The 15,448-nt window shown below is 38.7% G+C and overlaps 1 protein-coding gene across 1 annotated transcript in view; it reads right to left on the minus strand.

The window, feature by feature from the left end:
* The window catches only part of Pfas (phosphoribosylformylglycinamidine synthase), a 59,065-nt gene that overhangs the window by 38,707 nt on the left and 4,910 nt on the right, over window positions 1-15,448 (minus strand). Inside the window, exons 2-10 of the mRNA XM_074139550.1 lie at window positions 11,503-11,768; window positions 11,269-11,416; window positions 10,411-10,561; window positions 9,522-9,658; window positions 9,257-9,369; window positions 8,402-8,542; window positions 8,211-8,323; window positions 4,724-4,981; window positions 2,369-2,442 (exon numbers count right to left, since the gene is read on the minus strand). Of these exons, the coding sequence (XP_073995651.1) occupies window positions 2,369-2,442; window positions 4,724-4,981; window positions 8,211-8,323; window positions 8,402-8,542; window positions 9,257-9,369; window positions 9,522-9,658; window positions 10,411-10,561; window positions 11,269-11,416; window positions 11,503-11,768 (1,401 nt within the window). The remainder of the gene's footprint in view (window positions 1-2,368; window positions 2,443-4,723; window positions 4,982-8,210; window positions 8,324-8,401; window positions 8,543-9,256; window positions 9,370-9,521; window positions 9,659-10,410; window positions 10,562-11,268; window positions 11,417-11,502; window positions 11,769-15,448) is intronic.

Here is a 15,448-nt window from a genome sequence, read left to right on the forward strand (position 1 = left end):
AAAATTTGAAAACTAGACCAAAACAAACAGTTTATTTAATGGGTTTTCCGTTTTTCCGCTTTCCTAAAAAGTTATTACCGATTGGTGCGTTTTAAGTGAATCACCCTGTATGCGCGGTAACGATCACCTTGGGGCACCAGGCGAAACCCCATTGTAATATAGCCTTCCTGTGATAGTGGGGGTCTGCCACAGGGATCATTGATCTTCCCACCTCACGATGGAGATAACGACTGCTAGCGGATGCTCAGGGGGGTCCTATCTCCGCTCCTGATATTTCTGTGGTGATCAGGAGCAGGCACGAGATAATCGTTGTTGACCTCAAGCAGCAAGCACTCATGATAATAGAAAATTAGGTTAGAAGGGTAGATATTACTCAGAACCCTCCTAAGACTATTCTGGTCCCTTTACTATGAGAAGGAGCGTAGAGAGCTACAAAAATCCTAGACTTTTTGACAAAACTCTGGATGTGTTGGCTGAGGTTAAGTATCAGGGCGTTATCCGTGACTCCAGACTCACTTAGAAAGCATAATTAGGTAAAGTTACACTGAAGGCAAAACAGGCTCTGTGTAGTACTACTAGAACCTGTGGCGCTCCAAAATGACCCATTAGCTCTTTACACAAACAGCCATTCCTATTATCACCTACTGTGAGGTAGTGTGGTGGAGGAAGACTGAACAACAGTCTGCCATCAAGGCTCTGCCAAGGTGAAGGGACTAGCCTGTCTGTTGATTACAGGGGTCTTTAGCAGTGCCCCTATTGCCTGGGAATCACCAAGGGTGCAGTTCGTGTGGCTCCCAGAGACCGGATCTGGAGAAACCATGAAAAGAACTTGTTGAAGTGTCCTGGGGTCAAGCACAGCAAGACTATTATGCCTTGTCTGTGTAAACAAAGAGCCAAAGTGATTCTGTGCTTTGGGCAGAAATCAGATTACTCTGATCACAGGCCAATTCACAGGGCCAAGTAGGTTAAGGAAGCATCTGTTCATGGTGAGGCTTATTAGCTCGGATCCGTTGTGCAGATTGTGTCAGGAAGAAAAGGAAATGGCTTCTTACTTGTTGTTTGATGGCGTCGCAATAGAGCGATTACGCTATGAAACCTTTGGATCTTTGAGACCAAATAAGATAGTAGCGCAGAAAGAACTAGTACGGAAAGTCCTCAACCTCTTTAGTAGGGGAGGTTTCGTCTACTAGATCCAAAGGGGGAAGGCACAACTTTTGGCTGCAGTGCCATAAGGCACAGGTCCCGCCCAGCTATTTTAATCCTTAATCTTTTTGTGACAATAATTCAATGGATCAATATTCTACATTTTAAGTTCTTAAGTACAAAAATAGGTGTAAAATTACATAGACATTCTCTTACTATAGTCAACATTTGGCCTGTAAATTTTCTTCAAACTCAATTTATAAATATTTAACTCTTTCTAGATTATAAAAACCATACAATGATGTGAGTTTGGAGGGACTTCAAAGAAGAACCTATCCTTCAATGCTTAAAATTTAATTCTCCTAGATAAATTATTTAAATAAAAGTTACAGATCAACGTGCATGTAATGTAAATAAGAAGTTTCGAGGAAATCATTGGTCATTTCGAAAAAATCTCAAAAAGTAAAAATTGTCAAGACAATCAGTTGAGCGAATTTTTAGAATTCGGAATTTTAGCCATTCGTTTGATCCTCCTTAATAATACTTAATGATATACTTCTCAGGACTGTACATTCCTGTCTGCTCTTAATCAAATTTTCCAGAGAAAATGTGTCATTAGAAGTTATACAACTCCAAATGTAAACACACATAGTTAAAATAAAATTGCGCATATCTCAAAAAACTTAAAATAAAAACGTATTTCCGGTTGGAAAGAAATTTGTCTCCTGGAAGACAAATTGAATTATAAAATTTCAACTTGCAGAAATTTTTGTTTATGTTACACAGATAACATTTTTAAAAACCACACTTTTTTGGACACTGGTAACCTTAAAATGGATGTTTCTAGGTATTTTAAACAGTTGGTAGGGCCGTAATAATTTTCTTACCTAGTGAAAAAAAGTGAAAATTTATCCTTTATTAATTGTAATGTACTAGTTAATTCAGTCATGCGAATTTCTGCATTTTTCATTCCTTGCTTATTTTATGGTCCAATGAGGCTCATACCTAATATTTATAACTTTGTGGTTTGTTTGATTAGAAAATGTCATTTCTGATAATGTTATTTCGCCACCCTTGCGATTGCTTAGGCGCGCCCCACAGTTTAGAAATCACCTTAATGAAGTCATCAAAAAATCGTCTTAATATGCTTTAAAGCAGAAACATTCCACCCTCAAGAGTAATCAAGTTCAATTTATTATCACTGTTACTGTGATCTTATGTTTACCTCGATAGAACTTGCAGAACCTCCTCCAACTCCTATTCGGTAGACTGGACCTCCAATTTTTATGATTTTCATCCCTATTGACAAAAAAAGAAAAAATCGAGTGTAAAATAATCTTTTGGCTACATGGAATTGAATGCTTTAAAATTGAATTATTGAATGCTTAAATGGTCAGGGCCATTGGGCAGCCCATCTAAGATTTGTTAACCTGCTCATCAGGTTAGCCACGAATTGGAAGAGTTACCTCTAGCCGGTTCATGTTGAAGGTGCTAGAAAAACTGATTGACATGTATATTAAGGAGGTGGCTTTAAAGCAACGGCCTCTGCATGCCAATCAGCATGCCTACCAAACAGGCAAATCTTGCGAGACAGCCCTCCATTGCCTGGGTAAGGAGTTGGAGGCTTCGGTATTTTGCAAGGAGACAGCTGTGGGCGTGTCTTCAGCCTTCAGCAACACTACCTACAGTTCAATTGCCTTGGCGATGGATAGAAATGGCGTAGAGTCCACTGTTTCAAGATGGATATGTAACATGCTATCGTCAAGGAGAATTACAGCGACCCTTTTTGGGGAATCGCTGGAGTTGACGACAGTTAGGGAGTGCCCTCAGGAGGGGGGTTCTATCCCCGCTCCTTTGGTGTATGGTCGTAGATGAGTTACTTGAGGTGCTAGACCTTCGTGGGTTCTCGGTCCTTGGCTATGCAGATGATATTTCTGTAGTGGTCAGGGGTAGACATGAGACAATCGTGGCTGAACTCATGCAGGAAGCTCTCAAGGTTATAGAAAATTGGTGTAGAAGGGTAGAGCTTTCAGTGAACCCTTCTAAAACTACTCTGGTTCCCTTTACAAGGAGAAGGGACAAGGAGAGCTACAAAAACCTTCGATTTTTTGGTAAAACTCTGGATGTGTCGGGTGAGGTCAAGTATTTGGGCATTGTCCTGGATACCAGACTCACTTGGAAGGCGCAGATAGAGAGAGTTACATTAAGGGCTAAACAGGCCCTTTGTGGAATAACTAGAACCTGTGGGAAGACATGGGGTCTTAGCCCAAAGATGACCCACTGGCTCTACACACGTACAGTCATACCTATCATCACCTACGGTTCAGTGGTGTGGTGGAGGAAGACTGAACAACAGACGGCAATTAAGGCTCTAGCAAGGGTGCAGAGACTGGCCTGTCTGATAATCACGGGGGCCTTTAGTAGCACCCCTACTGCGGCGCTGGAGGTACTTCTGGGGTTGGCTCCGCTTCAATATGTTATTCAGGCGGAGGCAAGGGCCAGTGCGTACAGAATGGCGAGCAATGGGCAATGGAGGCGTATAAGTTCCTGCATTGGCCATATGATTATTTCAGATAAGGTCGACCCTGGGCCGGTTATTGACATGGCAGGGGACAGTATCTGTCCTAAATACAGTTTCGAGACTCCTTTTCAGGTGTGTACTAAACCGAGGACTGAATGGAGGGTAAACTGGACGGATCAGTACCGGAAGGGAGGCATTTGGTTTACCGATGGTTCCAAGATGGACTGTGGGACTGGGTCCCATTTGGTTTTTGCTATTAAAATATGCGCTGAGGAAAACCTGCGGATGGAACCTAGAAATAGGGAGATTCGCATCTTTTCGGACAGCCAGGCTGCACTGAAGGCTCTCGTATCCTTCAGAATCACCTCTTCCCTGGTCTGGGAATGCAGGAAGGCCCTAGAACTACTGGCGCGGCACAACAAAGTTCGGTTGGAATGGGTGCCGGGTCATGTGGGTATTGAAGGGAATGAAAAAGCTGATTATCTGGCCAGGAATGGGGCTAACACTCCTTTCATCGGTCCAGAGCCTGTCCTGGGGATCACCAGGGGTTCGGTTCGCGCGGCTCTCAGAGATTGGATCTGGAGGGAGCACGAAAAGAACTGGGTGATGTGTCCTGGGGTTAAACACAGCAAGACTATTATGCCTTGGCTGTGTAAGCAAAGATCCAAAGAGACCCTGTGTTTGGGCAGAAATCAGATTACTCTGATTACAGGCCTATTCACGGGGCACGGTAGGTTCAAGAAGCATCTGCGCAAGGTGGGGCTTATCAGCTCGGAGCCGTTGTGCAGATTATGTCAGGAAGAGGAGGAAACGGCCTCTCACCTGTTGTTCGATTGCGTTGCAATCGAACGTTTGCGCTATGAAACCTTCGGAACGTTGAGGCCGAAGGAGATAGTAGCGCAAAAAGAACTAGTAGGGAAAGTCCTTGACCTCTTTAGGAGGGGAGGGTTCGCCTACTAGAACTAAGAAGGGACTGGCACAATAAGTCTTCTGTGGCTGCGGTGCCTTGGGGCATAGGTCCCGTCCCATCTACTACCTTAATCTTAATCTTAATCTTACCTCTAGCCGGACGCACTTTCTCTGTATGTCGATGGTCCATCGTGCCCACTCCACCCGTGAACATAATCGGCTTGATCCACTCCACTCTCTCGCCACTCGCTTCCAAGCCAGTCGCTCGGGTGAATCCAGCGATAATTGGTTCTCCAAATTTATTACCATAATCTGACGCACCATCGCTGGCTTCTATAAGGATCTTCAAAGGTGTAGCCAAGTTGTCCGGGTAGTGGTATTTGGTGTTCTCCCACGGCTGTTCGTATCCTGTGAGAACAATATAAAAACTGGATGTCAGCATGTCTAGTATCAACGTTCTAGGGACGTCGAAGTTTACGCAGTTTCTAAAACATCATTTTGTCCAGTTAAATATTGAAAAACAAAAAAAATGACAAGCTTTCGTTTACTTAATGTATACTCGAACATTACAGAAACAAATTTTGCGGCCATTTTTCGAGAAAATCGACAAAAAAAATCAGTAAAGTCGCTCTTCAGGTAGACAGATTTTCTTTATATTTGAAGTTTTAGTCAGAAATTTGATTCCTACAAATTAAAACTGTCCGGGAGGACAGTTGTATAAGAGTAGGTAGTCAAAAACTACACGAAAAAGCGTAACGTTCAAAAACACCCCACTTTGACATTTTTTTTCTTCTTTGCCTATAAAAGTTGAAATTCCCAAATTTTCTTTAAAATTCAGAGCACAATTTTTTTTTTGCAATAACGTAGATTTAAGGAACGGATTTGCTATGCGGTTAGCGTATTAGATTCCTACGCGGAGATCCAGGGTTCGAACCCAGATGCTGGCCCTTAGATTTTCTCTTTCTAAGAGCTTTTTACAGCTGACGGTCCGGTGATGGACAGTGTTGTCTGTAACGAAAGAACACTGTCCGGAGGCCAGCAGTGTACTGAAAAAAGCTCAGGGCGCCAATAACTTCAGACATCGACGCGCCTTAAATCATTAAAAAAAAAACTTGTAGATTAATTAGTTTTGAGAAAAATGATACCAAAAAGGGGTAAAAACAGCATTTTCAAAAATTGTTCTTGTTGCTACCTTTTTTGTAAACAATGTTGCGCCTAAACGCGTGAACCGACTTTCATGAATTAGGTGTCATTCGATTCAGAATTTCATGTAGATGTGTCTTTTCAGGGTTTCGATGCTGTACATTATATGGAAGAGAAGTTAGCTCCATTTATGTAAGCCTCCCTCTAAAACTATTATTCAACTAATAACTCTGCAAAACTTAGCCGATTTTGATGAATTTTGGCACGATAAAAGGCTTCCCTACGTAACGTTAAAGCGCCATCCTGCTCTTCTTACACATACTAAAAGGAAGTATTGCAGTTTTTCAATTTATCGACGTGTGAACTGTTTTTCATGAATGATGTCATTTAATTTGAAATTTTATCTACATATGGCTGTTGCGGGTCTCGAACTGTACACTGTTTAAGAGAGACGTTTGTTCCACGTAAGTAAGGTCCTACCTAAAACTATTAATACTAATAACTCTGTAAATTTTAGCCCGATTTTGATAAAGTTTGGCAGGAAGAAGTGGTTTGAGCTTCTCTACATGACATTAAAGTGCCATCCTGCTCTTACACCTACTAAGGTGCAATCTTCAAAGTACTGCAATCGTTCAAATTATTGACGCGTGAACCGATTTACATGAATGAATTGTCATTCATTTTTTCATTCATTTAGATTTTGTAGATCTAGATGTCTACAACATTAGAAAGGGAAGGTACTCGTACTTTGCCCATCTTAAGTAAGTCCCTTCTTAAACTATTATCAATAACTTTCGCCCGATATCGATCAAATTTGGCAGGAAGAAGTGTTTCGAGCTTTACTGCGTGACATTAAAGGGCCATTCCACTCTTACAGCTGCTAAAGTTATGTACTGCAATCGTATGTATTTGAAGTTTAATTTCTCTTTGCCGTCTCAGTGAGAAGTACTGTAATCGCTGTTTAATTTTTCTTACTCCTCTTAAAAGGAAGTACTAGTTACTTACAGTATTGGTTTTCCCTTTCTTAAACAGCGGGAAAATTATTGATTTTGAGAAGCTGTATGGGATATTGGAACTACTGTAAATCAAATTAAAGTAGTGCAAAAGTTTTTCCATAAAAAAAAAAAACGGGCAATTTTTAAAGAATTCATATGGAATATGGTCGTATTCTGGAGCTTTACCATTCTTAGCTCTGTTTAACGCTTGCCTTATTTCTTGAAATTGAAAAGCTTTATTTGAAGATTCATTCGAAATATAGGGAGGGCATACAAAATCGGCGAGGCCTGCATAGGAGGGTTCAAGACCTGATTGAAATAATCAACCCACTGCCTGAACCCAGTTGAACAAGCCTGAACAACCAACAAATTTTCTATTCTTCACAAAATTCCCAAAAACCTATTATTGTAATTGTAAACCGAAATCATTGTAATCATTTTATTTAAAATAAAAAAAAAATGTAAAAGAAACTAAAAAATTGATTAAAGTAGTAGTTCCGCTTAATTATTTAAGACTAAAAAGTCCTATATTCAGCTTCAGGCTCCGTTTCAGGTGTTCCTCAGATCAAGGACTGAGTGGAAAGTGACGGAACAGAGCCGGAAGGAAGACATTTGGTTTAACGATGATTCCAAGATGGCCTGTGGGACTGGGGCTGGAGTGTAGGGGTCAAACCCGAGGTACTCATTGAGAGATCTCTTAGAGATACGGCACAGTCTTCCAGGCCGAGGTTTTTGCGATTAAAATATGTGCTGAGGAAAACCTGCGGATGGATCCTAGAAACAGAGAGATTTGCATCTTTTCGGACAGCCAGGCTACACTGAAGGCCCTTGTTTCCTTCAGAATTACTTCTTTCCTAGTCCGGGAATGCGGAAAAGCCCTAGAACTACTGGCTCGGCACAACAAAGTTCGGCTGCAATGGGTGCCGGGTCAGGATTAAAGGGAATGAGACAACCGATCAACTGGCCAAGAACGGAGCTAACACTCCTTTCATCGACCAGGAGCCTGTCCTGGGGATCACCAAGGGCGCGGTTCATGCGGCTCTCAGAGATTGGATGTGGAGGGAGCACGAAAAGAACTTATTGATGTGTCCTGGGGTTAAACATAGCAAGACTATTATGCCTTGGCTGTGTAAGCAAAGAGCCAAAGATTCCCTGTGTTTGGGTAGAAATCAGATTTTCTCTGATTACAGGCCTTTTCACGGGGCACGGTAGGTTCAGGAACCGTTGTGCAAATTGTGTCAGGAAGAGGAGGAGACAGCCTCTCACCTGTTGTTGGATTGCGTTGCAATCGAGCGGTTGCGCTATGAAACCTTTGGAACCTTGAGACCAAAGGAGATAGTAGCGCAAAAAGAACTAGTAGAGAAAGTCCTCAACCTCTTTAGTAGGGGAAGGTTCATCTACCCCCAAAAAGGGGGCTGGCACAATAAGCCTCTTTTGGCTGCGGTTCCGTGGGGTCCCGTCCCGTTTCTAATTCTAATTTTATTTCTAGTCAAAGTTACCTGGTATGAGCAGATTGCCGACAGAATAACCCGCAGTGCCTGCAATGCAGTTGCCACCTCTACCGACCGCCTCCACGTCACGAATTCTTCCACCAGTACCAGTTGTTGCACCACTGCAAGTGACATATTATGTATCCTTAGGATTACAAGTTCTCTAACCATAAATATTCTTCCAGATTAGTGATAGTTACCTGAATGGTGCTACACCAGTCGGGAAGTTGTGAGTTTCTGCAGTAAATATTAAATTTAATTTAACAGTATCTCTCTTGAAAGCACTCGCTTGGCACACCTCTTCTGGAATTAAACGGGTAATTTCAAAACCTTCTATTGCGCTGCAAGAATTTTAATTGAATATTAATTGAATATTCACATTACAATAAGTACAACTTAGATTAATAAAAAGAATTGTCTTCTATAGCAATGTTTCTTAACCAAGAAAAAGGAAGTGTGAAAATTTTATTAGTGGTCAACAGTAGAATAAAATATTATTAAGCGCCGAAGCTCTAAACTACCGCTCAAATTATTTTTGTGCATCTCTGACTCAATCTATCAACACACTCTGATTATTTACTGACAGCGGTAAGAAAATAGAAGAGTGACCCAAAAATGGGACAAATAATTAGAGCTAGCAACAACCGAGCACAATCTCATTAAATAACTAATTGAAGTAAGAGTATTATAAAGTTGATCAAAGAATATGATATGAATTGGGATTGTTTTATGGTGTTACCTTTACTACTTTGCAAAAACTTTAAAACTTCTGTCTAGCTTTCCGTTTTTCTCAATTCTTTATAAATAAACATTTTCAACAGATTGGCAGTATCTCTAATTTTTCATAAAGTTATTCGTAAAAAACTTTATTTATGTATTTTTATTTTACAACAAATTTTTTGAAATTTAAGGTGATGCTTACAATTGAGCGCGATTAAGAAACGATCACACAGGTTAACTGAATTTTTAAGAATATTTAGGGGGATGCGAGTACAAAAAGATTAAGAACCATTGATGAAGATGATTTGAAATATTTAATTTGTCGGCAAACTTGCCTGCTGTTATCACTAAACTTGATGACGTTGTTTGAATTGGAAGATTTCTGTGTTGCAATGATCATGTCGATGAGGGACGTGCACTGCTCGCAATCATCCAAGAATAATTTACCCTAAACAGAAATATTCACTACAATTATCATCATACGGAGGATACATTCCTTGTCTTTCATTACAACTAGATGAGTACAAGAAGTGGCTATGTAGTCATCTAAAAAGACCCATAAAAGAATAAGTAATCAAGTTAGGCTCCAAATGTACTTACTTTAAAAAACCAATGTCTACTGTGTTCACTATTTGATTGGGCGAGATCAAAACATTCAACTGTTGTCGGGTTCCGACGTAACTTATTCTTAAACAGGTCAGTGTAGTAGTTTAAGTCCCATGTATCGAAAGCTAAACCTGAAATTAATTTTCTTTCATTTTTCCTTTAGCAAGAGATCTAACATAGAAGTACAAATTGATGAATTGCCTGGGGATTAGCTGACCAGGCAATCTCTCCGCCACTACATAAGTATTTTTTAGACCAGTTTATGTGATCCAGACAGCAATCTGGAGAAGGAGTGCTGATTAAATTGAAGGTAAGAATCTGTTCTCTCTGAGGAGCCGAACTATTTGTCATACAAGTCCTTCACATTGACTAAAGGCAAGAGAGCTGCTCTTGCAGAGTGGATAAAACTAGGCTGGCCAGGCCCTTGTTTATAGGATGCCCAACATTCAACCTGTCTTATTAGAGTAATTCTACAAATAAACTTATCCACCTGTCTCTAACGAGGAGTTTTTCATTAATCCTTCTTGCGACTTATTCACGAAGTTATACCGCAAAAGGGCTCGGCTCCAATGAAGCGGCGATCTGCCATTCCAGCCGTGATAACCTATTTTTGGTTTTTAGAACCTCGTGAAACTTCTTATCCCAAATTCTGATACAAACAAGTGTTGTAATTATCGCTCGTATAACAACTCGGCTAACTTGGTTGACGACTCTGGAGCGTTGTACTGCGTCAGTATGACGGGTATGTATGGCTGATAGTTTGGCTTTGTAAAAGACAAACTCGTACCTATGCAAGCTTTCACAGGAATCCTTCTACAGACTGCCAGATGAAGTTGTTGGATTCTCATTAAGTATGGAATGCTTTTAAGCAAATCAGACTAACCTAATTCACTGTTGACTCGCTGGAGAGCAGCTCTTCCTTGGGTCAGAACGTCCACTACGCTCCAACTGGCCGGTGTGATGCCGTGCGAGAAAGTATCCAGCGGGCTCGTATACTGGCACTCAGTCATTTTATCGTGCAGTAAATCTATTAACTGTCACATTCGGTGGCGCACACCATAAAATTAAATAAAATAACAAGCGATAACGATGAAAGAGTCAACTTAGAAGTTACACAGTTTAAACTGATAATTTGTATTTTCTTCTAAAGCTGATAACTTATAGGGAATATATTACAATAATGCCTTTTCTTTTAAGTACACTTTTTCGAGGTAACGAAAAAGCGATATTTTTTAGTCCAAACTGTGAGTACGCGTTCTAGCTGGGCAAAAAACCAGCTCAAAATGAGGCATTGGTAGTTCCACCACCTTATGCACAGGACCACTTTCTTCTCAAATCTTTCCATTCGGAGACGGATACAGCTGACTGGCCTTATCAATTCAATTGTTTTCGCTGGCTTAGATTGTTCGAAATTAATACATTTATCTCTAGAAATAATTTGTTTAAAAATAAAAGTAAAAAAGTAAAAGACTGCCTATAAAGGAACTGATGGTGAACATAAACAGCAAATAGTACAAAGTGCGTTCAAGCATTCAGTAAAGGAAAAAACACACAAAGAAGAAAACAGAACGCTTGGGAGTGCTTTTTGTTTTAATTTCAGTTTTCATGTAATTTTTCTGGGTATAAACAAACGCCATTTTATTTTAGTGTTCCAAAAATTCTCACAAACTTTTGGTGAAAATTCTAAGTTTATTGAACATGTGATTAAAGTATTTAATTTTGGTAAAAAATAAAAACTTACTTTAAACTTTAAATTTTTATCAATGGAGAACTTAGAATCAAAACGTATAAGATATCGCATAGATATTTCTATTCTTGTTATAGAAGTGATGCCGATAACTTTGCAAATTGAGACAGCATTGCTTGAATACGCTGTAGAGAAATTAAGCCTGTAAAATAATAACAGAACATATAATAATAGAACACTCATTGGCGAGTTCACTAAACTCTGTCCTGAAGCCGAAAAGTACATTACCTTGGGCCAATCTCCACCAGTATTGACTTGGGTTCCTCTAGAAGACTGGACGTATCAGAGTGCTTCTCGTTAAGGAACGGATCGGACAGTAGCCAGTGCACAATGGACAGTTCATTCTTAGTGAGCTCCTTGGTAACTTCGATATTATGGCAGCATTCGGTCACTAGCTCAATAATGTTTGGACACAGGGCCATCAAATCCTCTTTCTTCCTTTGCAGACGTCCCGACTGAAGTCCCGGGCACGAGTATAGGTGAATTACTGTCATCTGTACAAACAAGCAATTCTTAGCTGCTTAATTTATGATATACTGTAAGGGCAAGTGCGAGAGTATATCAAACAATTCGTAGAAAGTTACTGTAATCGTTCTCATCACAAACGTTTTTACAAGTATGCAGTTTATTACTACTGTTACCGGTCATGGACGATATCTTTGCGGGCGCCAGATAGCCGAAGCTATCAGATACGATATCCCTAACCAGCCTCAATTAGAAAAATACCCTTAAGGGTGCCTCTGGCGGGATAGCTCACTGGTGAGAGGAGGGAGGGTCCTAGAGACAATCACCCGGGGCGATAGGGAGTAAAATAATATTCTTTCTTGTGCTTAATGAACCAAACGACAAAATACCTTTACTTAAGGAAAAATTCATACAAAAAGGAAAACTTATACTAGATACAAAATAATAATAAAAATATAGAACTCACAGACGATAGATAACATAAGCAGGCACTGGCCAGGCCGAACGCACGGTAGAGAATGAATTTTTTTTATATTTTGGAATCTTGGCTGTAAATAGCACCTGGTCTTGCAGTCCAAAGTGCAAATTTACATTATGTAGCCGCTCCTGCCATCTACGACTATTTTTCGGTTACAAGACCTTCAGAATTGAGCAAGAGTCCATAGTATAAAGTGTTATTAACATAATATAAAGATAGAAATGGCCTTCTCATCAATCGAATCTGAAGGCTTTTCCGGTGCACAATTAAAGAATCGCGACTAGCAGAATCACAAAAAACTTTTATTGGTATTTTATACACAAACTGAGAACATTTAAATACAGGCTAACTTCTAGTAACGTACAATACTACTAAGTTTACTAATTCTCGACTAATACTTGACTGATCTGATGAATGACTAAAACTAATTATTATATTCATAATTGCATGTCCTTATATATTAATTACAGTTTACATTGAGTATCGCAGAGATACCAATAATCTTAGATAATACATATTCCCATAGATCGTACTTCTTGTTACATATTATATTGATAGCTTTACGATAGATATCCTATCGTAAAGAGAAAGGTACATTCTCTTTTATTTTCGGAGAAGGGCAGGTTGACGTCATAACTCACCCATCTTCACTAATGTACGTATTGACAGCATCTTAAAAATATTAAATACTCTAGTAATCAATTGCCTGGTTTCGCTACTCTATTTGCAAGTTTGGAACCACAACTGAAATAAGCTTAAGCAGCTTTATACAGATCTGAACAACTCTCTAATTTCAAAGCATTATTTTTTATCTTGTAAAAATTTACGAGCAAAACTAAAAATAATTAGTTACTTATTACAGCACTAAGAGAAAATCTAAAATGCCTACAAAATTAAATCCCCCGAAAGAAAGGGAACTGACTGCTGCTATATATTTTTTTTTCTGCTGCTGAGAAGTATATCTATACAGTAGTGATGGGCTATTTGAGCGGACTCGTTCCATTGGAACGAGTCCGATGGTGGAACGAGTTGATTCAAATCCCTATTTTTAAAAAAAGTGATTCCGCCCCGCCCCAAAAAATTTAGGCAAATAAAAATGAAAATGAGGCAGCAGAAGGTTTGGAACGATTAAACATAAGAACAAATGTCACGCAATTTATTATATTATTATATCATTAAATGTTAGCTTTCCCAGTTAATAACAAAACTATATTTCTTTAACACACATTGAGAACTACCCCTAATTTCCAATTGCTCTGATAAATATAAAAGTAACAACGTAAAACAAATATTAACACAAAAATAGGCTAGTCAAATATAAATTAAAGCAATGCAGTTTTGTCATTATCTAGCTTGACCACTAGAAGACTGGAGTTAACTTACTTCAAGAGTATTCAAGGTAGAGAAACGGAAATGGGTAGGAAATTATTCCATAAAAATTCTAACCCTTCAAAATTATAATTACTCATAATATTTATTTACTAAGAATTGAATATCAAGCTTTTAAAATATTATCTTATTGTTTTACAAAAAGAAAAAGCTGTGTGCTTAATCTTAAACTTAGCGCTGGACACTTACTCTTATCTTCATTGGCGTAAGTTTGAACGTGTACATGTCAGCTAGACGGTCAAAGTACAACTGGGCCAAAATTTAGTATTACCTAACTGGTTTACTTAGTGTAGTATCCCTCCCACTCTATCACCTATTTCACAAACATTCATCGATTAAAAATATTTTTTAGTTAAATATTCGTTTCATTGGAATACAAAAAACATTATAACGCTTTCTTAAGATGATTTGAATTTTTAAAATTTGTTTTTGTCCATTACTCTTATAAAATACGAAGAATTTCAAATAAAATATAATATACAAACACAGAATGATCTAGTGTGCAGGTGGAGTCAGTCGTAGTTCCCATGACAACGGAACCGTTAAACGACTCCGGCCCAGCTCTAGCATTTTCATTGGTTAAATCCACTGGAGTTGGTGGAGTCGAATCCGGAGTGATTTAAATCCTTTTGAAACCGGACTCGTTCCATTTTTTCGTTCACTGAATCTAGCCAATAGAAATTGCTGGAGCTGGAACCGGAGTTGTTTAACGGTTCCATTGCTATGGTAACGAGGACTGACTCCACCTGCACACTAGATCATTGTGTTTGTATATTATATTTTATTTGAAATTCTTCGTATTTTATAAGAGTAATGGACAAAAACAAATTATAAAAATTAAAATCATCTTAAGAAAGCGTTATAATGTTTTTTGTATTCAAATAAAACGAATATTTAACTAAAAATTATTTCCAATCGATGAATGTTTGTGAAATTGGTGATAGAGTGGGAGGGATACTGCAGTAAGTAAACCAATTAGGTAATACTAAATTTTGGCTCAGTGTTACTTTGACTGTCTCACGGTCATGTACACGGTTAAACTTACCCAATGAAGATAAGAATAAGAGTGTCCAGCGCTATGTTAAAGATTAAGCACACAGCTTTTTCTTTTCGTAAGATAATGAGATAATATTTTTAAAGCTTGATATACAAGTCCTAGTAAATAAATATTTCTTTATTTATGAGTAATTATCATTTTGCTTGAAGGGTTAGATTTTTTTTTATGGGAATAATTTCCTACCCATTTCCGTTTCTCTATCTTGGATCCTCTTGAAGCACATTAACTCCAGTCTTCCAGTGGTCAAGCTAGATAATGACTAAACAGCATTGCTTTAATTTTTATAATTGACTAGTCTATTTTTATGTTAATTTTTGTGTTACGTTGTTAATTTTATATTTATCAGTGCAATTGGAAATTAGGGATAGTACTCAATGTGTGTTAAAGAAATATAGTTTTGTTATTAACTGGGAAAGCTAACATTTAATGATATTTTTTAATAAATTGCGTGACAATGTTACTAATGCATAGGGTAAGTACAGAGACCGGAATCGGTGAACGAGTTGTTGGAATCGATTCCAACCCTGGAACTGATTCAAATCCAACGAGTCCAAAGACGGACTCGTTCTGCCCATCACTACTATACAGTAGTGATGGGCTATTAGAGCGGACTCGTTCCACTGGAACGAGTCCGATGGTGGAACGAGTTGATTCAAATCCCTATTTTAAAAAAAAGTGATTCCGCCCCGCCCCAAAAAATTGAGGCAAATTAAAATGAAAATAATTAATACTGTAGTCGTTTACACTAAAATAAAACTGACTTAAGGCTACTATGTAGAAGTTCA

The sequence above is a fragment of the Rhodnius prolixus genome, unplaced genomic scaffold (assembly GCF_049639745.1).
Source record: "Rhodnius prolixus isolate KJV_2025 unplaced genomic scaffold, Rpr scaffold_35, whole genome shotgun sequence".
In the NCBI taxonomy this organism is placed as follows: Eukaryota; Metazoa; Arthropoda; class Insecta; order Hemiptera; family Reduviidae; genus Rhodnius; species Rhodnius prolixus.